The following is a 24,794-nucleotide window of genomic DNA, read 5'->3' as shown; positions in this document are numbered from 1 at the left end:
AGTTGCCTTGTGGGTTTCGTATTTACAAGTTGAAGCATGCTCAACTTTATAACCAGTAAAATTCATAGAGGTGACAGAAGTTGACTTTAAAAATATACCGAGCAATAATTATATACACAAATGGTGGGTTAGGTATATTGAAATGACAAGTTTGACAAGTTTGTTACAAGCACCTCTTAATCTTGTTCAAATTCTACATAATCTAGCATACCAAACATAACAAAATATATACCCAATAGAGAATCATAGGAAGGCCTTTATGAGGTTATTTCGTCATCATCTATTCCTCTATGTACAGTTTTTAAATCAACCAAGTGTCGCATTGTTGGTCTGCCGTGTGGACAATTCCAAGGAGACTTGAGGACAGCCAAATGTTCAAGTATCTGAAACAATCAAATACAAGAACTTTGAGCAATATGAACCATGTTTTATGCTCTGCAATGATGATAAAAATCACCAATAGGCATGCTTAAGTAATCGCCACACAGAACAATTAATTCTAGCGTTCAAAATAGGGGTGGGGGTGAATAAAATAAGAACAAGGTAGAGAGAGGAATTAAAAAACTAAGCCTCATTCTCAATAATTTGAAATTAGTTGCCTAAAGATGATCTAGGGTGGTTCAGGCTCTTGAAAAGATGGTCTATGATCCCGTGCGGAGGTGAGGTTTGGGTCTAATTTCTGATTTAGAATCATCTCTAAATGCAATAAGTATTAGATACCTTCTGCATCTCATTTCTTCCAAGTGGATCTCCAATCATAACAGACGACCTGCAGGCACGCGATGCTAGCATTGCTCGAACTCTAGGAGGGCAAACTGAGTCAGAAGTGTCCGATCTGTAACTACCAATTATTGAGCATTCTCCATGATTATCAGATAGCATAGAAATAAGTTCCTTCACATCTGTGGTAAAACCAAAGAAAAATTACTGTTTACCATATGTAACAGACAACCTCATTACTGCACACGCTCATTATATGATATGATTTTCACAGTTACCGTCATGTGAAAATCATTTGACAATCAACCTAGGTAACCAGTCTATGTTATACCATATTTACTACATTTACCGTTAACACTTGCCCAAAAGAAAACAGGGACTGACCAATTTCTAGATTTCTGAAGACTATTTTGAACACAGTATGTTCATCAGCATGGTATATAGTTTTAAATGCACATTTCTTATTGATGAAAGGTCAAGAGGAATTATGATGCCACTCTGGATGTGTAAATTTTAATTTCTATATATTCACATGGCTTTAGATGTCTTGATTTATTTTGGGTCCGTCATCTAGCCTTCGCACACTTACATATGAACCCACCATTCAAACAAGTAGGCAAGGAATCCCACTGAAATACTGTCTTTTGTATGAAATCTTTCAAATATTACCTGCAACCCCAAAAGTTATGTTTTTACTGAAAGGAACCGCTTTCAATTTAAAGCGCTGTCCAGGAGGAGCATGCATGTCTTCTTCCAACAAAAATCCATTTTTCCTGATGAGGAAAAACTGAATGAATATCAGCGTTCAGTTTAAAGGAAAAAACTCTATCCCACCAGGATGTCCTGAACAGGAACCAGAAACCAGAATGTGGGATTTCATCACAATTAGTCCACATAAAATAAAACCATCAATCACATCATCAGTAACGTTCTAAGATAACTCGCCACAAGAGCTAAAAAGGACACCCTAGGCCTAGAGGATAAATGAGCAAAGAAACAAACAGTAAGTGTCCCGATACCTATATACAGTAAGCAATGACTAAACAGTAACCATCAACATGCGCTGAGTAAATGTTAACCAAGAATCTTGAGAAATGTGCAAAAATATTTCTGAAAACAAGATAAAATTACACAACTATAATTATTTATGCATTATATAGAGCACGACCTGCATCAAAATACAAATGCTCCATGAGTTCATTCAAAGTACAGCAGAGTTGCCAGCTAAATAGTATCTCCACAAAGTAATTCAGAATGGCAGATATGAGTAACAATTAACAAGCAAAACAGATATATAAATACCAGACCTGATGGTATCCAGGTGCATGGAGATAACTATCTCTTCTTCAGGAGACAACTCCATCTCTAATGGCCTAGATGAAAGACAAGAATCCAGGGACAAAAATCAGAACTTCATCAAGAACCTGATGAATAACCAGCGAAGTTGCCATTGCTGTTGCACAAGCCAAATATGTCAACTTGTTACCGGAAGCAAGCTATAAAGGCAATTAAATTCCAAATGGAGATGCTGTTGAACATGTAACCATACCATATAAAATATATAATTTATACTTTCCTGAGGTAAGGGATATTTTTATATCATTTGATAGTTTCCGGAAAAACGTAAGAACCATACGATAGTTATTATTTTCATTCAGTGTATCTCAGTAGAGTTCAGAGTTTATTCTTGTATTATCTTTCTGCATATAGTCACAACCATGATTGAGACAATGAGGAGGAGAAAGCAGTTGACTAAAGATTACGTCAGCCACAATTAGAGTGACAACCCGCTGTAAATAGATTTTCTTCTAAATAGTAAAGTAAAATTCATGAAAGATGCCTTAGACAAGGCTAACCACTGCACGTGAGAAGTAAACCAATGACAAGTATATTGATGATACATTGAACACTATGAATACATTAATTCACAATAACACAGAAAGCAATAAATTAAACTCCTTTACCGAAGTAAGGGTTGTTGGTTCAAGATGGTTGTTTGTGACAGCCGCTCATAATTGTATTTTTCATCTGCAGCATGCTGATAGAAAGAGTAGTAAATCAATAAATCTTGATTACTCCAGAAAAAGAATGCAAGAGCTAAAAAATTAAACCATATAACAACAATGTTTATCCCTTATCACTTTTCATTAAGAAGCAAGGTAAATCACCTGATCCACAATAAAAAGGTCCTGATCTAACTTGCCAATGATAAATCCGAGATTGAACTGTCCAATGACCTGCATATGAGGGGTAACTAATGATTAAAAGGAAATAACATTTTTATACTCTTTAAGATAAAATCAATATAAAGTATACTCTTGGAGTCGAGTACATAAATCATTTTATGCCAGTTCAATCCAGTACTACATCTAATGAAAGGCCCAAAAGATCAAAGCTAGCGACATCAGGCCATGTTAACTTTTCTACCTCTCCTTTTCTAGCTTGCTCTACTTGAATCACTTCACTTATTAAATGAGAGCTCCTTTATGTCAGGGAAAGACACTTCAACTACCTAAATTGCCCATCCATTATTAAGCTCAATTAGTAATGACCCCACCTGTTAGCGTACATCCTCATTTTCTATTTCATCTGTCGTAGCATAACCACAACACCCATCTTAACATCTTCATTCCTGGTACATTTATCTTATGGATATTTCATCCTCTAGTTGCCCAACGCCTCCAACTTGAATTTCACCAAGCAGAACATATTACCTAGTGAAGCTGATAATGAAAAAGCAATTGAAAAATCAATTTTTACAAATACAGCAATATATCAGGTATTTGATGCTTCTTTCTAAATTTGCTATCAAATTAGATGCACTTTTTACATTAGTTGAATAAAGCACTTTTGCCTATGCATGTTTTCCATACGTTCCAGCGGCAAGAAAGATAAGCTATGCACAAATTTTCTCAAAGCATTCAAGCAAACTATATGTAAAGGCTTCATCTGGGTATGAATTCTACTTAACAATTAGATTGCAGGTGAACTTTTCAAGAGCCTAGTACGCACATATTCTACTTTCAGTCCAAGTGAGTTTTTCAGTAGGCTTCAATTGAGAAGGAAGAATCAGGGTTGGTTTATATAAGGATATCACTAACAGGATAGTAGGATTAAAAGTGAAGAAGGTTTTGACAAAGAACTAAAAGCACTAACCATATTAGATAACTGTCAAGCAAAACTATTAGTTATCATACAAACATCACCTTAAGAAAACACTAATGTATGGAGTTGAATATACAGGTGAACGAGTACAGAACCTTCATTTGGGCAAAGTCTTCCTTCCTAAACAGTCTTTCCAACTCATTCGTAGCAGCTGCTAAAGCCCTGTCCTTTCCGCCCTCATCTACTGATTGTGAGAGCTCCAATGTGGCCGCTGTGAAACCCCTATAATTCGTTTTAAAACTCAGTCAGTGAGACTCAAAAGATAGTTGTTCTAATCTTTTCTTTAAACTGAGAATTAATTCCTTTAAATACCCTTCCAATTTCAATCTTCCAGCTGTATGATCGGCACGATGAAGTCTTGAGATCCTCTGCTTCCTCCTTGTCATCAAATCTTTAATACTGAATTGCAACTTGAAACCAACTTCTGGGCCAGCAGGAACCACTGTAGAATCTGTAGATGGAGCTGAAGATTGCAATGGAGTTGATGCACCTAATAACTCATCTGATACATTTTGGAAGTGTGTGCTTGTGGGAGAAATTACAAGCAAACCATTATGTAGTGATGCTTTTTCTTCAGCCATTTGAGTCTGTATTTCAATTGAATGCGTCAAAACGTACAATCAAGGTTAAACATACGTAAGAAGGGCAGCACCACAAAGTTCTATTGACATCAAAAGAATGTTTACCAAAATCTTGCCAATTAAGTTTCGATTATGCTAAAAGCAGAATTCTATACCTGGCTGACTTCTCCATTTTGGTTTTTGTAAGCTAAAGGAAACAAAACTGTGGTGCCAGCTTCGTTACAGATACTGTCAACTCTGGAAAATTTAGCAGATTGAGGTTCACTGCAGTTGATTTTATCAGAATCATCAATCTCAATAAAATTAAATGGAGAGCTTGAACGTGCAGAATACGTTGCTCGGCTGCTTTCACTTGATCGACTTAAAGCAGGTCCATTTCTAAGGAGAGGAACTTCAGATAATGCTGTATTGATACTTTCATGTTTTCTCTTATTTACCATAACAAAATTGTCAAGTGATGTCTGAACAACACTTGCTTGTCCCATTGACTTGTTAGTATCAGTGCTAACTTTCTGTGCAGGTCTTGAAGGGGAAGGAGCAACTTCGTCAGTTTTCGCATAGCTAAAATTCATAAGCTGCTTACTGGGGCTCGCAGAGCTGTTCTTTTTGTAACTGTGAACTCTAAGAGTAAAGTCTTTTACGGTAGAACAAACACTATTGCTATGAGTCACCTCCTCTATAGGTGAATGTTTGACGTCCCCTTGAGCTGTTTTGAGAATAATGTTGCTATTTGCACATTGTTTACTAGAGCATGCTTCGGCTTGAGACACACCACCATCTGGAGATGACTGCTTCGGTGACAACAGAGAGCTTTTATCTGGGGAGATAATCTCGCAAGCATGCTTTTTTTCATCAAGCTCCTCAACTCTATTAATATGGTAATTAGCTTGATTTGGTGAGTAAATATTCTCCAGAGCTTCTCTTAACGAGTGCAAAATGGAACTTTCATCGGAAAAAAATATTTTCCTTTTATCAGGAGTCACATTGACATCATAGGCTTGAGTTGGAATAGTAAAATTCATGATTGCAATAGGATATTGCCGGGAGTTTGCACCTCTATATAACTCATTCACAATCTTGCCAACTTTTGGCATATCAACTGGTCGACCATTAACAAAAAAGAACTGCCGATCTCCCATACTTCTCCCACTTCCATAGCCAGACTTGGAAACAAAACCTTCAACTAGGCAACCGTCCGACATACAAACTGTCACAGGCTCTAAGCAGGAAACAGTACCCATACCGAACAATGCGACAATATTGTCTCTGAGAGATCCACAACCCTGTGTTTTAAGCACTACAGACTTAACATTTTTACCAGTTGTGTTGGTGCAAACTAATCTAACACCTTTAGAAATAAGAGCATATGCCTGAAAACACAATGCATCAATAAGAAGGGCTATTTGGGAAATGAAAGGAAACACGTTCTTGACCAGAACGCACAATAACAAAGCCAGATAAAGGGAAAAAAAAGGACACAATGCAACGATTAAGTGAGGAAACAAAGTTGCTAGTACTGTGGGACACCTCACACATTCTTATTCAACACTTGACAAACTATAGGATACACAGTTTCATAAAAAGTGAGGTTTGCCGGCATCCGAATGCAAAAAATTATTTGAAATTTAATATAATATTCAATTGTGGTGATACTCAATGGTTTTCCTTGTTCCCTTTTCTTTTCATTTATTTTTTCCCCTTCAAAGTGTCTTCAGGTTTTTTATTAGGAGAAAGAGAGAATATAGTGAGAGAACACATGCCTATATGACAGATACGTAAAAAGCTTATCCAATTAGCAAATACAAATAACACAAATAGAGATAGAATCATTTTCAGGATGACTTGACAGTTGACATGATATATAGATGCAACATCCTGACTTATCTTCCTATTAAAGAACATTAGAGACCAAGTCAATCTTAGATTTTCTCAAAAGATTAATTAATTATCCCAGATCAGCTATTCTTCAACTTGAAGAAATAGTGCAACTTGTGTAGACCAAAGCAATTTCTTCCAATATTCGTAAAAGAAGGGTTTAGCACCACAGGACCAGAAGCAGCATTGTTACTAATTCATCAGCAGAAAGCAAATATTTTCACTTTACAATCACATTGATGGATTCAGAACTCTGCTTTACATTTGTAGGGTGAATTACATATTTCCATATATAATAAAACATAAATGAGTATTTTCTGATTCGGGTGAAAGTGAAAAACCTCAGTTCAGGACCATAGTTTACTATCACACTATCCCAAAGAATGCCACAAACCAACTTTAACCATAAAGTTGTTACAAAGAATCTCCAAGTGACTAATCTCCCAACTGAAATTAAATACACTCCTACTAGTCAATCCTCAAGTCAACCATTTTGGGTTTTCTACAAGAATAATCAATTGTGCATTGAAATTAAATACCAGCATCAGTATAACGATCAACTGATAAAAGCAGTGTGCATAAACAGAATGGCTCACATTCAATAAGGTGATCAGTTTTCCGTACTCCTTACGGATATTCCTCCTGAACTCTTTGCACCTCACTGGCAAATTGGAGAACAACTTCTTGACAGTTACCGTGGTGCCAAATTGCCGAGCAGTCTTCCTCTCACCCGTTAGGACACCAGAGCGATCATAAGTCAAGTGTGTAAAGAAATTGAAATTACATATTCTCTGTTTGAGAGTGTTTGATTCGGGGTCCCTTGCTCTATGTCTTTTCTTCTTTTTATATTCTCTTGATGATCTCTTCGTGATCAACCGTTTAGAAACTGCTTAATTGCTTTATAACTGTCCACTTTCTTCATGGTGGCCAACTTATCATGGAACTGTCGTCTCTAACTGCTGCCACTACTCTTTGTCATTCAACCGTCTTCAACCGAACTCCTTGAATCGTGGAAGGTGATAAGATTACTCAATAATTGTTTCGATAACTGCACTTTTAGATAACTATAACATCTTATGTTTGCTAAGATCCTGGGCGATTCAAAGGTTTGGGCAAAAACAAGGTCATAACTCTGGCCGACTGCAAGGCACTTCATTCGCTCAGATCTTGGGCGTCTTGCAAGTTTGGGCGTGGTGTTACCGCGTTCTTGGACTTCCACTGCATTAATTAATAACACTATTTGGGCCTTTATCCTGAATTGCCCAGTTGGGCTTCATTCTTTGGGTTATTCGATTTGAGCTACACTTTTAGTGTGTCAACAATTATTATAATAAATCGAAACAAGTTCTTATCGGATCGAATTGATCTATATCCATATTTGCTTCATTTAGTTAACAGATTATTGGATTCGAATCTTGATCGAGTTATCGAACTGAGACCCTAAATCCATCTCCCATTAATTTTATCGAATTTTGATCAAAAATCAATATTTTTTTTCCAATTTAAATTTCTTCTGGATTTCTTAAAAAAAAAAAAAAATATATATATATATATAGACACACACACACACACACACTTACTTTTGTAGAGAGAATAGATGCCTTAACATAAAGAATAATACTATTTAGCCCTATTGGAGTGTTAATCTCAATCTAAATGATAGGTTAAATAAAAGGACTTTATGACATTAAACCTATCATTTAATGTTTAATATCATAAAGCATAATGATACCTAGTAAGATTTATTTATCATTTTCATCCAAACCTATAATAATTACTAATCATTTATTATGAATTTATGATGAGAATGTACTAAACCAACTTATTATGTACCATGAGACTGCATTGGCAAAAGGTCAATTTGAATGCTCTTCTGGCAAGATTTCATTGACATAGCAAATTTGCCCATTATGAACTGAGACCTCAACCATTACAGGCATAAATGCTAGACGAAAATATCATACATGGTCAATAACCAAGATCCAGATAAAATACTCAAAGCTTCGCAATCAGACATCTTCACAATAGAAGATAGGTTTTGAGCCTTATAAACAATAGCTGCAAATTGCAGACATCCTAAAAGCCACCATCTTTGGGGAGGATATTTATTTATGACAACTTAAAGTTCAAGTTTGACATCCACAGAAGAATGGAAAGCTGTGCCTATTGTCAAAGTTGCCTTGTGGGTTTCGTATTTACAAGTTGAAGCATGCTCAACTTTATAACCAGTAAAATTCATAGAGGTGACAGAAGTTGACTTTAAAAATATACCGAGCAATAATTATATACACAAATGGTGGGTTAGGTATATTGAAATGACAAGTTTGACAAGTTTGTTACAAGCACCTCTTAATCTTGTTCAAATTCTACATAATCTAGCATACCAAACATAACAAAATATATACCCAATAGAGAATCATAGGAAGGCCTTTATGAGGTTATTTCGTCATCATCTATTCCTCTATGTACAGTTTTTAAATCAACCAAGTGTCGCATTGTTGGTCTGCCGTGTGGACAATTCCAAGGAGACTTGAGGACAGCCAAATGTTCAAGTATCTGAAACAATCAAATACAAGAACTTTGAGCAATATGAACCATGTTTTATGCTCTGCAATGATGATAAAAATCACCAATAGGCATGCTTAAGTAATCGCCACACAGAACAATTAATTCTAGCGTTCAAAATAGGGGTGGGGGTGAATAAAATAAGAACAAGGTAGAGAGAGGAATTAAAAAACTAAGCCTCATTCTCAATAATTTGAAATTAGTTGCCTAAAGATGATCTAGGGTGGTTCAGGCTCTTGAAAAGATGGTCTATGATCCCGTGCGGAGGTGAGGTTTGGGTCTAATTTCTGATTTAGAATCATCTCTAAATGCAATAATTATTAGATACCTTCTGCATCTCATTTCTTCCAAGTGGATCTCCAATCATAACAGACGACCTGCAGGCACGCGATGCTAGCATTGCTCGAACTCTAGGAGGGCAAACTGAGTCAGAAGTGTCCGATCTGTAACTACCAATTATTGAGCATTCTCCATGATTATCAGATAGCATAGAAATAAGTTCCTTCACATCTGTGGTAAAACCAAAGAAAAATTACTGTTTACCATATGTAACAGACAACCTCATTACTGCACACGCTCATTATATGATATGATTTTCACAGTTACCGTCATGTGAAAATCATTTGACAATCAACCTAGGTAACCAGTCTATGTTATACCATATTTACTACATTTACCGTTAACACTTGCCCAAAAGAAAACAGGGACTGACCAATTTCTAGATTTCTGAAGACTATTTTGAACACAGTATGTTCATCAGCATGGTATATAGTTTTAAATGCACATTTCTTATTGATGAAAGGTCAAGAGGAATTATGATGCCACTCTGGATGTGTAAATTTTAATTTCTATATATTCACATGGCTTTAGATGTCTTGATTTATTTTGGGTCCGTCATCTAGCCTTCGCACACTTACATATGAACCCACCATTCAAACAAGTAGGCAAGGAATCCCACTGAAATACTGTCTTTTGTATGAAATCTTTCAAATATTACCTGCAACCCCAAAAGTTATGTTTTTACTGAAAGGAACCGCTTTCAATTTAAAGCGCTGTCCAGGAGGAGCATGCATGTCTTCTTCCAACAAAAATCCATTTTTCCTGATGAGGAAAAACTGAATGAATATCAGCGTTCAGTTTAAAGGAAAAAACTCTATCCCACCAGGATGTCCTGAACAGGAACCAGAAACCAAAATGTGGATTTCATCACAATTAGTCCACATAAAATAAAACCATCAATCACATCATCAGTAACGTTCTAAGATAACTCGCCACAAGAGCTAAAAAGGACACCCTAGGCCTAGAGGATAAATGAGCAAAGAAACAAACAGTAAGTGTCCCGATACCTATATACAGTAAGCAATGACTAAACAGTAACCATCAACATGCGCTGAGTAAATGTTAACCAAGAATCTTGAGAAATGTGCAAAAATATTTCTGAAAACAAGATAAAATTACACAACTATAATTATTTATGCATTATATAGAGCACGACCTGCATCAAAATACAAATGCTCCATGAGTTCATTCAAAGTACAGCAGAGTTGCCAGCTAAATAGTATCTCCACAAAGTAATTCAGAATGGCAGATATGAGTAACAATTAACAAGCAAAACAGATATATAAATACCAGACCTGATGGTATCCAGGTGCATGGAGATAACTATCTCTTCTTCAGGAGACAACTCCATCTCTAATGGCCTAGATGAAAGACAAGAATCCAGGGACAAAAATCAGAACTTCATCAAGAACCTGATGAATAACCAGCGAAGTTGCCATTGCTGTAGCACAAGCCAAATATGTCAACTTGTTACCGGAAGCAAGCTATAAAGGCAATTAAATTCCAAATGGAGATGCTGTTGAACATGTAACCATACCATATAAAATATATAATTTATACTTTCCTGAGGTAAGGGATATTTTTATATCATTTGATAGTTTCCGGAAAAACGTAAGAACCATACGATAGTTATTATTTTCATTCAGTGTATCTCAGTAGAGTTCAGAGTTTATTCTTGTATTATCTTTCTGCATATAGTCACAACCATGATCGAGACAATGAGGAGGAGAAAGCAGTTGACTAAAGATTACGTCAGCCACAATTAGAGTGACAACCCGCTGTAAATAGATTTTCTTCTAAATAGTAAAGTAAAATTCATGAAAGATGCCTTAGACAAGGCTAACCACTGCACGTGAGAAGTAAACCAATGACAAGTATATTGATGATACATTGAACACTATGAATACATTAATTCACAATAACACAGAAAGCAATAAATTAAACTCCTTTACCGAAGTAAGGGTTGTTGGTTCAAGATGGTTGTTTGTGACAGCCGCTCATAATTGTATTTTTCATCTGCAGCATGCTGATAGAAAGAGTAGTAAATCAATAAATCTTGATTACTCCAGAAAAAGAATGCAAGAGCTAAAAAATTAAACCATATAACAACAATGTTTATCCCTTATCACTTTTCATTAAGAAGCAAGGTAAATCACCTGATCCACAATAAAAAGGTCCTGATCTAACTTGCCAATGATAAATCCGAGATTGAACTGTCCAATGACCTGCATATGAGGGGTAACTAATGATTAAAAGGAAATAACATTTTTATACTCTTTAAGATAAAATCAATATAAAGTATACTCTTGGAGTCGAGTACATAAATCATTTTATGCCAGTTCAATCCAGTACTACATCTAATGAAAGGCCCAAAAGATCAAAGCTAGCGACATCAGGCCATGTTAACTTTTCTACCTCTCCTTTTCTAGCTTGCTCTACTTGAATCACTTCACTTATTAAATGAGAGCTCCTTTATGTCAGGGAAAGACACTTCAACTACCTAAATTGCCCATCCATTATTAAGCTCAATTAGTAATGAACCCACCTGTTAGCGTACATCCTCATTTTCTATTTCATCTGTCGTAGCATAACCACAACACCCATCTTAACATCTTCATTCCTGGTACATTTATCTTATGGATATTTCATCCTCTAGTTGCCCAACGCCTCCAACTTGAATTTCACCAAGCAGAACATATTACCTAGTGAAGCTGATAATGAAAAAGCAATTGAAAAATCAATTTTTACAAATACAGCAATATATCAGGTATTTGATGCTTCTTTCTAAATTTGCTATCAAATTAGATGCACTTTTTACATTAGTTGAATAAAGCACTTTTGCCTATGCATGTTTTCCATACGTTCCAGCGGCAAGAAAGATAAGCTATGCACAAATTTTCTCAAAGCATTCAAGCAAACTATATGTAAAGGCTTCATCTGGGTATGAATTCTACTTAACAATTAGATTGCAGGTGAACTTTTCAAGAGCCTAGTACGCACATATTCTACTTTCAGTCCAAGTGAGTTTTTCAGTAGGCTTCAATTGAGAAGGAAGAATCAGGGTTGGTTTATATAAGGATATCACTAACAGGATAGTAGGATTAAAAGTGAAGAAGGTTTTGACAAAGAACTAAAAGCACTAACCATATTAGATAACTGTCAAGCAAAACTATTAGTTATCATACAAACATCACCTTAAGAAAACACTAATGTATGGAGTTGAATATACAGGTGAACGAGTACAGAACCTTCATTTGGGCAAAGTCTTCCTTCCTAAACAGTCTTTCCAACTCATTCGTAGCAGCTGCTAAAGCCCTGTCCTTTCCGCCCTCATCTACTGATTGTGAGAGCTCCAATGTGGCCGCTGTGAAACCCCTATAATTCGTTTTAAAACTCAGTCAGTGAGACTCAAAAGATAGTTGTTCTAATCTTTTCTTTAAACTGAGAATTAATTCCTTTAAATACCCTTCCAATTTCAATCTTCCAGCTGTATGATCGGCACGATGAAGTCTTGAGATCCTCTGCTTCCTCCTTGTCATCAAATCTTTAATACTGAATTGCAACTTGAAACCAACTTCTGGGCCAGCAGGAACCACTGTAGAATCTGTAGATGGAGCTGAAGATTGCAATGGAGTTGATGCACCTAATAACTCATCTGATACATTTTGGAAGTGTGTGCTTGTGGGAGAAATTACAAGCAAACCATTATGTAGTGATGCTTTTTCTTCAGCCATTTGAGTCTGTATTTCAATTGAATGCGTCAAAACGTACAATCAAGGTTAAACATACGTAAGAAGGGCAGCACCACAAAGTTCTATTGACATCAAAAGAATGTTTACCAAAATCTTGCCAATTAAGTTTCGATTATGCTAAAAGCAGAATTCTATACCTGGCTGACTTCTCCATTTTGGTTTTTGTAAGCTAAAGGAAACAAAACTGTGGTGCCAGCTTCGTTACAGATACTGTCAACTCTGGAAAATTTAGCAGATTGAGGTTCACTGCAGTTGATTTTATCAGAATCATCAATCTCAATAAAATTAAATGGAGAGCTTGAACGTGCAGAATACGTTGCTCGGCTGCTTTCACTTGATCGACTTAAAGCAGGTCCATTTCTAAGGAGAGGAACTTCAGATAATGCTGTATTGATACTTTCATGTTTTCTCTTATTTACCATAACAAAATTGTCAAGTGATGTCTGAACAACACTTGCTTGTCCCATTGACTTGTTAGTATCAGTGCTAACTTTCTGTGCAGGTCTTGTAGGGGAAGGAGCAACTTCGTCAGTTTTAGCATAGCTAAAATTCATAAGCTGCTTACTGGGGCTCGCAGAGCTGTTCTTTTTGTAACTGTGAACTCTAAGAGTAAAGTCTTTTACAGTAGAACAAACACTATTGCTATGAGTCACCTCCTCTATAGGTGAATGTTTGACGTCCCCTTGAGCTGTTTTGAGAATAATGTTGCTATTTGCACATTGTTTACTAGAGCATGCTTCGGCTTGAGACACACCACCATCTGGAGATGACTGCTTCGGTGACAACAGAGAGCTTTTATCTGGGGAGATAATCTCGCAAGCATGCTTTTTTTCATCAAGCTCCTCAACTCTATTAATATGGTAATTAGCTTGATTTGGTGAGTAAATATTCTCCAGAGCTTCTCTTAACGAGTGCAAAATGGAACTTTCATCGGAAAAAAATATTTTCCTTTTATCAGGAGTCACATTGACATCATAGGCTTGAGTTGGAATAGTAAAATTCATGATTGCAATAGGATATTGCCGGGAGTTTGCACCTCTATATAACTCATTCACAATCTTGCCAACTTTTGGCATATCAACTGGTCGACCATTAACAAAAAAGAACTGCCGATCTCCCATACTTCTCCCACTTCCATAGCCAGACTTGGAAACAAAACCTTCAACTAGGCAACCGTCTGACATACAAACTGTCACAGGCTCTAAGCAGGAAACAGTACCCATACCGAACAATGCGACAATATTGTCTCTGAGAGATCCACAACCCTGTGTTTTAAGCACTACAGACTTAACATTTTTACCAGTTGTGTTGGTGCAAACTAATCTAACACCTTTAGAAATAAGAGCATATGCCTGAAAACACAATGCATCAATAAGAAGGGCTATTTGGGAAATGAAAGGAAACACGTTCTTGACCAGAACGCACAATAACAAAGCCAGATAAAGGGAAAAAAAAGGACACAATGCAACGATTAAGTGAGGAAACAAAGTTGCTAGTACTGTGGGACACCTCACACATTCTTATTCAACACTTGACAAACTATAGGATACACAGTTTCATAAAAAGTGAGGTTTGCCGGCATCCGAATGCAAAAAATTATTTGAAATTTAATATAATATTCAATTGTGGTGATACTCAATGGTTTTCCTTGTTCCCTTTTCTTTTCATTTATTTTTTCCCCTTCAAAGTGTCTTCAGGTTTTTTATTAGGAGAAAGAGAGAATATAGTGAGAGAACACATGCCTATATGACAGATACGTAAAAAGCTTATCCAATTAGCAAATACAAATAACACAAATAGAGATAGAATCATTTTCAGGATGACTTGACAGTTGACATGATATATAGATGCAACATCCTGACTTATCTTCCTATTAAAGAACATTAGAGACCAAGTCAATCTTAGATTTTCTCAAAAGATTAATTAATTATCCCAGATCAGCTATTCTTCAACTTGAAGAAATAGTGCAACTTGTGTAGACCAAAGCAATTTCTTCCAATATTCGTAAAAGAAGGGTTTAGCACCACAGGACCAGAAGCAGCATTGTTACTAATTCATCAGCAGAAAGCAAATATTTTCACTTTACAATCACATTGATGGATTCAGAATTCTGCTTTACATTTGTAGGGTGAATTACATATTTCCATATATAATAAAACATAAATGAGTATTTTCTGATTCGGGTGAAAGTGAAAAACCTCAGTTCAGGACCATAGTTTACGCACCACAGGACCAGAAGCAGCATTGTTACTAATTCATCAGCAGAAAGCAAATATTTTCACTTTACAATCACATTGATGGATTCAGAATTCTGCTTTACATTTGTAGGGTGAATTACATATTTCCATATATAATAAAACATAAATGAGTATTTTCTGATTCGGGTGAAAGTGAAAAACCTCAGTTCAGGACCATAGTTTACTATCACACTATCCCAAAGAATGCCACAAACCAACTTTAACCATAAAGTTGTTACAAAGAATCTCCAAGTGACTAATCTCCCAACTGAAATTAAATACACTCCTACTAGTCAATCCTCAAGTCAACCATTTTGGGTTTTCTACAAGAATAATCAATTGTGCATTGAAATTAAATACCAGCATCAGTATAACGATCAACTGATAAAAGCAGTGTGCATAAACAGAATGGCTCACATTCAATAAGGTGATCAGTTTTCCGTACTCCTTACGGATATTCCTCCTGAACTCTTTGCACCTCACTGGCAAATTGGAGAACAACTTCTTGACAGTTACCGTGGTGCCAAATTGCCGAGCAGTCTTCCTCTCACCCGTTAGGACACCAGAGCGATCATAAGTCAAGTGTGTAGCAACTGCCTCATTTTTAGTCCGCGTCTCCACGGTCAGATCCCCTAATGCACATAGCGAACTTAATGCCTCCCCTCTAAATCCAAAAGTAGTCAACAACTGAAGATCACGAAAATCCAATAGCTTCGAAGTATGATGCTTGAGCGCCAGAACCTACAAATGGCCCTCAAAACTCACTCTCAGGAAAAATGGACAGAATGCTATGAGAATTAGGGGTTATTACGGGAACGTACTTTAAAATTATAGGGCGAAATGCCAGAGCCATTGTCAATGACTTGGAAGGATTCTTCCCCGTATTCTTTCAAGGCAATCTCGATGCTGGTGGCTCCAGCGTCGAGGCTGTTCTCGACAAGCTCCTTGACGGCAGAGGACAGGTCTAGGATCACTTGACCAGCGCAGATTCGGTGAACTACGGCCTTGTTTATTGGCTTAATTGTTGCTCGAGATTCCGCTGCTGCTACTCCACCTTCCATTGGCTGTCAGTCGAAGGAAATTGAAAAACTACGGGTGTAGTGTGACTGAGCTCGGATTGGAGGGGAAATGAACCTAATTGGGAGAACACAAGGGAATATTTGAGAATTCGAAGGGGTTGATTTTGTGTGTGTGTGGGGGGGAGAGAGTGGAACCCTAGGTGGCGCGTAGAATTCCAGCTTCTGCCGCCAAAACTACATACGAGGTTTCCCGGCAATGGATTAATGGTGTTTTTTTTAAGTTTGCAGCCAAAGACCGTTCTTTTGTTTCTTAACAAAAAATATCCTGGAATTGTGTCATGGTGCGGTTGGTTATCACGTACACTGAAAGTCTCAAGTTCGAGTCCGGGCGACGCCATTCCTTTTCTTCCTCTTTTCCATTTTTGTGTATTCTGGGTAATGAAATTAATGTGGACTAGATTGAGGACACGAAATCAAGCAACAATAATTCCTGTATTGTAATTTTCACCCCCAAAGGATGTGCCGATTTAGAATGAAACACGCAATACAATAACCATATTTGAATATCTCATCAGAGAAAGTTTTTTCTAGTCTCTCTGTATATAGAACTATTAAACAATGAACAAAACATGATTATCACGTAAAATAATAACTCGAATGGGAATGGATCTAATGGAAGATGTTTATAAACTAAATAACTTTGTACAAGAGAGATCTAATTAAGCAAAAATTTGATAAGTAAGAACACTAGATAACTTCTATATGGACGGGTGAAATAGCCGTATTCCAAGATCTAACAATAGGCAAGAACACTATACAGATCTAGCATCTCCTCTACATAAAGTGGCTGAGTTTGACCCACCCACTCCATATAGTTTGTTCCGCTAGCGCAGCTCGTCCATTTCTATGATTCTGATGAAACACTAGCACAGACCTAAAATTTAACAAGAAAGGTCAGGTGCTTTAATATATTTCATAGAAACCATAACAACAAAGAATTTTTTAATTGATGTACTCTTTCTTGAGTTGACACGACACGAAGACGTGAAATCTAAAAACATTTGTTCCAACAACACTATAGGGTCCCTTTCCCCTTTTTGACTTGTGACAGAAATCAATAGTTCATAACTTCGTATTTTAATACATTGGTGAGGGGAATGGTTTATTATGCACCAACACGAATACATGTGTCCGGCACATATCTCGACACGTGATTTTTCAAAGAATATTGACACATACACGTCGTCGGCACGTTGATTAAATTCTTTATTTATAAATTATAAATTTAATTTTTTACTTGTTATTAATTTTTCTTGTTTAATTTTTTAAATATAAGTATCAATTTGTTATTTAATAATAACTTTAAGTTATATTTTTAGTAAAAAAAAAGAAAAATGATTACAGTAGAGTGTTCGAAGAGTGTCAGTATCAACTCGTGTTAAACAGGACACGCTACCCCAATTGAAATGTCCGTGATACAGAGGAAGTAGTAGTCAAATTCATGGCTATATACAGAAATACGACCAGAGAAAATTTCCTACATTTATTATTGTACCTATTCACGTGCATATCCAAAATCGTCCATACTCAAAGGATGAATATCTGCACTGCTATGCAAGCCATTGCCACGCTTTCTCCTACAATTTGTCGATAAATTCAAATAAGTTCAAGGTACATGAAAAAAATAAATACACAAAAATTAGCAGCCTGGGATAGAATGGAAACTATCCATGCTTTACAAGAAAATATTTAAGTAACAAACCTTTCGAAAGCAAATACAAAAAGGGGACAGAGATATAGAATGCTAGAACTGGTGGATTAATAGTGATTGTAGCTAGTGTCCTTGACATAAATATAACTACTTGAATCATATCTTAATTAGATACGCTTTAAAGCGTACTGTCCTTGTCTTCCTTCTCTAGAAGTTCTCTTACGGGGCAATGTGCGGACAAATTCTGCTTTTCAAAAGGAAACAAGGGTGTGAGCGAATCATGGCTATAACCAAAAATAAAAAATAAGTATTAATACACAGGGCAGTGCTTTGTGAACAAGGGGATTGATCAAGTCCCTTTCTCCTAATACACGAAAACGTACCTTTAGATCACTCCCTGGATACCCTTAGGTCATGTTAGCTACTGCTTCCAGATCAACATCTGGAGCCAATTTATGGCCAGTGTCACTCTTAATATTTTCTCCCTGTTCTGAGCATCCGGCAAGTTCACCATCAGCCTCCAAAAGATACACATTAACAAATCTAGAGATAGCTACTTACCTAAATTTTTTGGAAATAAATTCTAGAACTCGTAAATATGGGGAGCCTCATAATTACAGCCTCATCGAGATGGAAAGGTCTATCAGACGCTGCAAGTACCAGCTATGATACTCAAGACTCAGGTGCGAATATGTATTTAAGTGTCGGATCTTTTATTTTCTAAAATGTAGGATGTGGAGACATGGTCAAAAAAAAAAAAAGGAAAACCAAATTCCAAACACAGGTATATTGTACGTCTTTCAAACTTTAATTTTTTTACTAATCCAAGATGTCATTTTGAATGGACAAAAAATAATTGTTCATAAAGAAGGAAATAGATATTGAATAAGATGTTAAGACGAATAAAATTGGGGTTTAATTTTCAATTATGTAAAGTTAACTAATAAATGTTATTTAAGCCCTTGTTTGAGCCCCATTCTTTTGAAAAAAATACATTTTTCAACAGTGTTTTGACATCATTTCAACCACACATTCTTCAATAAAATAATATTATATGCAAATCCAAAACTTTTCCTTATTTTTTAACAACACATTTCACATCAATGCACCATTCAAAAATTCATTATTTCCATAAAAATAGGGCTCAAACAAGGACTAAAATAAAAAAAGAACTTGATTACAATTTGGACTTGGTGAAGCGCTAAGTAACTTTATATGGAACCCATTTTTATTTTATATAAACAAAACCCTAAATCACCAACACAGAGAGGGAAAGAAGAGAGAAAAGAAGGAAAAGAAAAAGAAGAAGAAAAGGGAAAGAAAAAAGAAACGAGCGAAAACCTAGCACTGCCACCTTTCTCCATACTCTCTGAGGCAACATTAGATTTATAGAGAACAGAAACAAGAATGAAAATGAAAAGAAAAAAAGGAAAGAAGAAGCAAAAACAGCAAAGTGTCTGGTTAAAGCTTGAATGATCCAATACCCATACCCATGTCATGTCCGAAACGGGTACTTCGATCATTTCGAAAAGTTCGAACATCAAAGAGTACAAGTACACGTTCCTTGTCTTTTGTAAGTAACCCATACCATAAATTCATTCTTCATTCCGCGCATTGCTTCGTGTTCTCCAAGGTTTTCCCGTCTCCCTAACACTGTCTACCTATGTCAACAAACACAAGTCGAAAGGAGAGGAGGAAGAACAAGAAGAAAAACAAAATAAAGGATATGTGGAAGCAAATAAAAGAAAGCAACCACTTAATTGGTGTCCACAAAGAGGAGAGGTAGAGAGGGAAGATCAAACTAGGTAAAGAAGAGGATGCAAGGCAGCTTGTTTAATAAGCCCCTGTTTGATCCCCATTAAATTACATTCCATTACATTATATTTTTCTCTCACGTATTTTCAACCACAAAATCTTCCATAAAATAATATTACACGCAAATCAAAATTTTTTTCTTCTTTTTCAATCACTCATTTTTCAACAAAACTCTATTCCCCCCCCCCCCCCCCCCCCCCCTCCTTTTTCCTTAAAAAATAAACATATCAAAGAAAATTAACTCATGAAATATTAAACCAACCTCATCAACAAAAACAACACTAGGGCCAATTTTGCTAGCGAGTGAAAAGATTGCTTTGACATATTTCTCTCCTCCACCAAACCACTAAATGAAAGACAAAAAGGTTGATCACTGAAGAAAAAAATTTACGGGATAATCAGTCAAGTCGGTGCAAATAAGAAATATAATTTCGACGTGATAAAGTTAGCACCAGCTACAGTTGCAACAGCTTTTGCAAGCATTGTTTTATCAGTACCGGGAGGTCCAAAGAGCAAAATGCCCTTACAAGGCTGAAAAAAGCCACAAAGTTATCGTGGAAACAAAAAGGATGACCTACCCCACCTTGATGATCAATAGACAGTAGAGATTAAAGCTTTATTCGCATAATAAATCAAATCCATTTGCCATCCTTTGCTGAAAATTTCTGGCCTTCGGAGAGGCAGCATCACCAATTCCTTCAAAGTTTCCTTTACATTTTCCAAAGCTCCAATGTCAATAAAAGCAACTCCAACATCACTCGGAGGAATAACATCAACAAGGATCCTTTTCTGGAGTTCATTCTCAGTAACCACATCCTGAAAACTCAAGCAGGGGACTCTATCATGTTATAATATATGGAGGAAAAAGAAAAAAATGAAAGGCAGAAACTAAATTAAGGTGAAGTTAAGATAGACTGCAGGGTACACCTTGAGAGATTTCCTCAAAACTCTTGTTTTCATTTTGAATGCTATGCAGCATGTTGAATCCATATCTGATACTGCAATAGAAGACCAGGAGAAAAATGTAAAATCCTATTTGACCCCCAGCTAGTCGTGATATTTTCTTTTTTCTTACATTTATTTGACTTAAACACACTGTCAACTAACAACGTTAACACAAAAAGGTTGAATTATTAACTCACCTTTCACCTGAGATGACAAGTTTGGACTCTTTGATTGAAGCGTCAGTACACTGCACAAAGTGATGACTCGCAGGTGCAGCCCAACCAATAACCCTTTCAATATCTATCACCATCAGAAAGACTAACTTCAAATTCGAATTACAAAAATAGTGAAATCTGAAGATTTTAAGTTGGGGTATGAACTAACTTTTACTAGTTTAAAGCTTTGTCTTTAATGCATAAAGTTTCAAGATCAGTGCAGAAGATGCCAATTCGATTTAGGACCTGAAATTCAAGAAGAAAAGAGAGAATCACAAATTATTAGGTCAAGATCAAAATAATTAGCTCATCCTGACATTCATGTTAACACGCAATCAACGTTCCAATTATTATTTCCTTAAAAATAAGCTAGCAAGAAAAGTCTCAGGACAATAAAGTATATTTTTAGATATAGCTTTTGCACTCCATTGCATCACAAGGACGACCAAAACCATCTCAAAACATATCATGTAAGCCAAAAGAATGACAGAAGATAATAGATGGAGATGAGGAAAACAGTGAAACAAAAATGATATAGCAGCAACATTTGAAATCCACACTCCGTTTATAGAAGATTCACTCAATTCTTTCTTGGTGCAAAATGGGGAAAACAAACTATGCATGTGGAAAGGACATCCGAACAGCCTCTCCATCATGTAACTCAAAAAAAAAAAATTTAATTCTCTCTCAGTATGCTGTAGCTGTATTTATTTAATATGAAAAAATTGCTATAATATGCAAGAACACGCGGATGTTTAACACAATGCTTCTCATAAAACTAAGAAAAGTAAAAAATAAGATATATATGGAGGTTTAATGAGAAGAGAAGGACTCACTAAGTGAATGCTACAAATGTTTGCCTCTAATTTCCTTGTGTCAACATTGCGATCCAACTGTTGTTTCCAGTGTAATAGTCCTTCTCGTCCTATAAGATTCAAGCAACAGTAAGTTCTTTCGGCTAACGATAACAAAAGACATGTAAATATAATCCAACTTAAATTTACCTGAGGAATCTGTATAGGCACTTTCTTTGGAGAAAGACAGCTGAGCTGCTTCATTGTCTTCAGTGTCTCTTTACTTCTATTATGCAATCTACCAAAATTATCCTAGAAAAAAAGATATATATTTATCAAATTTAGGCTTCAAATCGGTCATTTTCATTGTAACCTGGTTGCATGAGCATGCTTCATATCACAGGTGTTTTTGACTCATTGCAAAAATAAAAATAAAAAACAAAACAAAACAAAACAAAATCAAATAAAATAAGTGTATAGTCTTGCACTTGGAATACTATATGCCTGTAGTCACTCCTCCCAACGTACTCACATTCATTTTGAAATTAACAGCACGAAAAGTGAGAATCCAAGCAAACTGATGTGCGGTACGATGATGAAAAGGAATAATACTCTTTCTGGAGCATTCATATTTATTCCATGAGGAAATAGACGAAACCATCCACATCTGGTAGAGGGACCATATCAAGGAGGTCCACTAATAGGCTCCAATCCAACTCACACAATCTAGTAGGAGTGGGCGTGGTCCGGTTTGATCCGGTTCCAAAGGAAATCAAACCTAACCGAATACCAATGGGAATTTTAGAAATAGAACCATTGGTTCCATAGCTAACTGTGGAACCGAACCGGAACCAAACCAATCGGTTCCGATTCAGTTCGGTCTGGTTCTTTACATTAAAAATGTCAAAATAAAATGTTCACTAATAAAAACTCTAAAAATGCTACCAACGTGATATTTTTAACAAAATATAGAAGAACCGAACATATTATTCAAAGATTTATTTAGGTATAGATTTACAAAGTGAAAACAAAACAAAAATTTCACATCTTATAAATGAAATTATATATTGTAAATAAATTTATTTAGACATAGATTTACCCAATATTCAATTTGACTATAAATCAATTAATCAAAGAATTATAAGAAGAGACAATGAAAGAATCAAAGAGAAGAAGGAAAGTGTTGAGTCTAAAATTAAGAAGGAACCCAATTATTTTTTATAAAAGTGTTAGAGGTTGAGTTATATATTTTACCAAAAAAAAATTAAAAAAATCGAATAAGAACCGTCTGGTTCCTGCGGTTTCCATACTAGAACCAAAAACCGGACCGGAACCGATCGGTTCTTAAAATTTGTCCCGAAATCAAATTATTTTTTAGAAGATCCGGAACCAAACCGACCGGTTCTAAACGGTTCCGGTCCGGTTCCATCGGTTCTGGGAAAAAGTGCCCACTCCTACCATCTAGAAGGACCTAGAAGAAGAATAACATGCAAGTGGTGGAAAACTAAAGTCTGTTAGAGGGTAAAATTAGTTAGGGAAAAGCAGTTACAAGTATGCTATAAATATAGATAGAGAATAGCCATATGCAGGGAAATATGGAGAAGGATCTAGAGGAGAGAATTGGCCTCCAGAATGCCAAATACCTCTTATTTCTTTTGCATTAGAGTTGGAATACATTTCATCAGTCTTACATATTTCTGCTATCTTTCTATTACAGTGTATTTGAATTTACAGCACTTCAGTTATAGAATACATATTACAGTTCCGGCTCATCTCTTCCTTTTCTTTTTCTGTCCTCTTTTTGCCCTTGATTCTGAGTGTCGAACAGCTGCTGCAGCAGGATCATATCAACCACATTTAAGAATAAACAAAATCAACTCAGAACCTGAGTATTAAGTTGATTAAATGCTTCACAAGTTTATATAACTGTAATCACATAAAGAAAAAGCAAAGCAGGAGCAGAAAGGAATACATGCAGACATCTAGAGAAAAACCATGAGCCTTGAATGCACATATAGTATCCCCGTACACGTCCTCAACCGTCCAACCCGGACCCAAAAATATAATAAACAGAAAGAAAAAACAATAAAAAGAGAAAATTAAAGGTAAAATCTACTTCCGTTGGAAAAACTAAAAATAAAAATATGGAAAATTAGAACACAGGAAGAAAGGAAAGTAAGCAACACAATCAAGAAGGCAAGGTCAAGCAATGCCTTCAGATTGCATCTAAATTTGGCAAACAGCAATCCACCAGGATGGAACTGAAACATACATTTATTACGGAGTCAGTTCTGCATAATCATGTGTGCACACGTATACATGTAAATGGTTCGGAATAAAAATCAATACAACTAGAACTTACTTTCTCCTTTCAGTTGTCAGTTTGAGTATGTGAAGCTACGGCAACATGTTCTGGTAAAGTGTCAAGCTTAGTTTTAAAGACCGCATATGCATCGGTATCACCCATTATGCACTTCCCTCTGTCTTTAAGAAACAAAATCAATGAACTACTTTTACTTTCTGTAGAATCAACCTACAAAGAATGAAAAAATTGCATAAGCATTATGCTGATAATATAGATATGAATCAAAATAAAACATGTTATCAGGCTAACCAGGCTTATAATTTTAACATACAATAACATATACCTCAAAGAGTTCAGTAATCGCAAGCTTCTCAATATCATAAGAACTGAAGCTTTGAGGTTGAAGAGATTCAGTTGCAAAGAAGAGAGAGAGAGAGAAGAACATGTGAACAAGACTAACAAGACTTGGTCCGGTTTAAATTATAAGAAGACAACCAGTTAAGAAATAATTACCGGCACAAAAGAAACCATGATTTTCTTCGCAGAGGCCCCCGAGGGCACTTAATCTGGGAATTGTTCCATCAAATCTAACCCCAATTTTAGAAGAGCCATTTTCCTCAAAACAAAGTGCCAACTTCCTTTTGTAACCATATGTTGGACCTCTGCATAGAATACAAAATCTCATACATGAAAATGCATGAATTTCAACCTAGATGTGATAATGAATAATGTGTTAAAGCTATTAGTGCAGCATTT

At 36.0% G+C, this 24,794-nt stretch overlaps 3 protein-coding genes and 1 pseudogene across 6 annotated transcripts; all 4 read right to left on the bottom strand.

The window, feature by feature from the left end:
• Window positions 1–71: 71 nt before the first annotated feature.
• Window positions 72–4,600, bottom strand: LOC111375988 (DNA mismatch repair protein PMS1-like). Its single transcript, XM_022998916.1, has 8 exons — window positions 4,198–4,600; window positions 3,981–4,107; window positions 2,889–2,957; window positions 2,685–2,758; window positions 2,028–2,093; window positions 1,390–1,493; window positions 721–902; window positions 72–383 (listed from the first exon to the last, which is right to left on the bottom strand). The coding sequence occupies exons 1-8, from the start codon at window positions 4,464–4,466 to the stop codon at window positions 258–260; spliced, it is 1,017 nt and encodes a 338-aa protein (XP_022854684.1). The 5' UTR covers window positions 4,467–4,600; the 3' UTR covers window positions 72–257.
• A 15-nt stretch (window positions 4,601–4,615) lies between these two features.
• Window positions 4,616–6,002, bottom strand: LOC111375961 (DNA mismatch repair protein PMS1-like). Its single transcript, XM_022998883.1, has 2 exons — window positions 5,910–6,002; window positions 4,616–5,836 (listed from the first exon to the last, which is right to left on the bottom strand). The coding sequence occupies exons 1-2, from the start codon at window positions 6,000–6,002 to the stop codon at window positions 4,616–4,618; spliced, it is 1,314 nt and encodes a 437-aa protein (XP_022854651.1).
• A 2,583-nt stretch (window positions 6,003–8,585) lies between these two features.
• LOC111375987 (DNA mismatch repair protein PMS1) lies at window positions 8,586–16,793 on the bottom strand. Of its 4 annotated transcripts, none has more exons than XM_022998914.1 (11): window positions 16,056–16,793; window positions 15,652–15,975; window positions 13,135–14,262; window positions 12,711–12,985; window positions 12,494–12,620; window positions 11,402–11,470; window positions 11,198–11,271; window positions 10,541–10,606; window positions 9,904–10,007; window positions 9,235–9,416; window positions 8,586–8,897 (listed from the first exon to the last, which is right to left on the bottom strand). In XM_022998914.1, the coding sequence occupies exons 1-11, from the start codon at window positions 16,293–16,295 to the stop codon at window positions 8,772–8,774; spliced, it is 2,715 nt and encodes a 904-aa protein (XP_022854682.1). In that variant the 5' UTR covers window positions 16,296–16,793; the 3' UTR covers window positions 8,586–8,771. The 4 variants fall into 4 exon arrangements, 3 of the variants coding, with proteins under 3 accessions (XP_022854682.1, XP_022854680.1, XP_022854683.1); XM_022998912.1 differs by having other exon boundaries at window positions 13,135–14,349; window positions 16,056–16,786; XM_022998915.1 differs by lacking the exon at window positions 8,586–8,897 and having other exon boundaries at window positions 9,262–9,416; window positions 9,904–10,021; window positions 13,135–14,349.
• A 2,256-nt stretch (window positions 16,794–19,049) lies between these two features.
• On the bottom strand, window positions 19,050–24,542 carry LOC111375989 (annotated as a pseudogene).
• Between the last annotated feature and the right edge of the window lie 252 nt (window positions 24,543–24,794).

This window comes from Olea europaea, unplaced genomic scaffold, assembly GCF_002742605.1.
Source record: "Olea europaea var. sylvestris unplaced genomic scaffold, O_europaea_v1 scaffold1435, whole genome shotgun sequence".
NCBI lineage: Eukaryota > Viridiplantae > Streptophyta > Magnoliopsida > Lamiales > Oleaceae > Olea > Olea europaea.
This window is presented reverse-complemented; position numbering and strand designations above follow the sequence as displayed.

Coding starts and splice junctions, on each gene's coding strand:
- LOC111375988 (XM_022998916.1), bottom strand. CDS start 4,466: ATGGCTGAAGAAAAAGCATCACTACATAATGGTTTGCTTGTAATTTCT. Junction 2,759..2,888: donor ACCTTTTTATTGTGGATCAG/GTGATTTACCTT, acceptor TCTTTCTATCAG/CATGCTGCAGATGAAAAATA. Junction 1,494..2,027: donor ATGCACCTGGATACCATCAG/GTCTGGTATTTA, acceptor TTTCCTCATCAG/GAAAAATGGATTTTTGTTGG.
- LOC111375961 (XM_022998883.1), bottom strand. CDS start 6,002: ATGTGTGAGGTGTCCCACAGTACTAGCAACTTTGTTTCCTCACTTAAT. Junction 5,837..5,909: donor CTTTATCTGGCTTTGTTATT/GTGCGTTCTGGT, acceptor TTGTGTTTTCAG/GCATATGCTCTTATTTCTAA.
- LOC111375987 (XM_022998912.1), bottom strand. CDS start 16,295: ATGGAAGGTGGAGTAGCAGCAGCGGAATCTCGAGCAACAATTAAGCCA. Junction 10,008..10,540: donor ATGCACCTGGATACCATCAG/GTCTGGTATTTA, acceptor TTTCCTCATCAG/GAAAAATGGATTTTTGTTGG. Junction 9,417..9,903: donor CATAACTTTTGGGGTTGCAG/GTAATATTTGAA, acceptor GTTTTACCACAG/ATGTGAAGGAACTTATTTCT.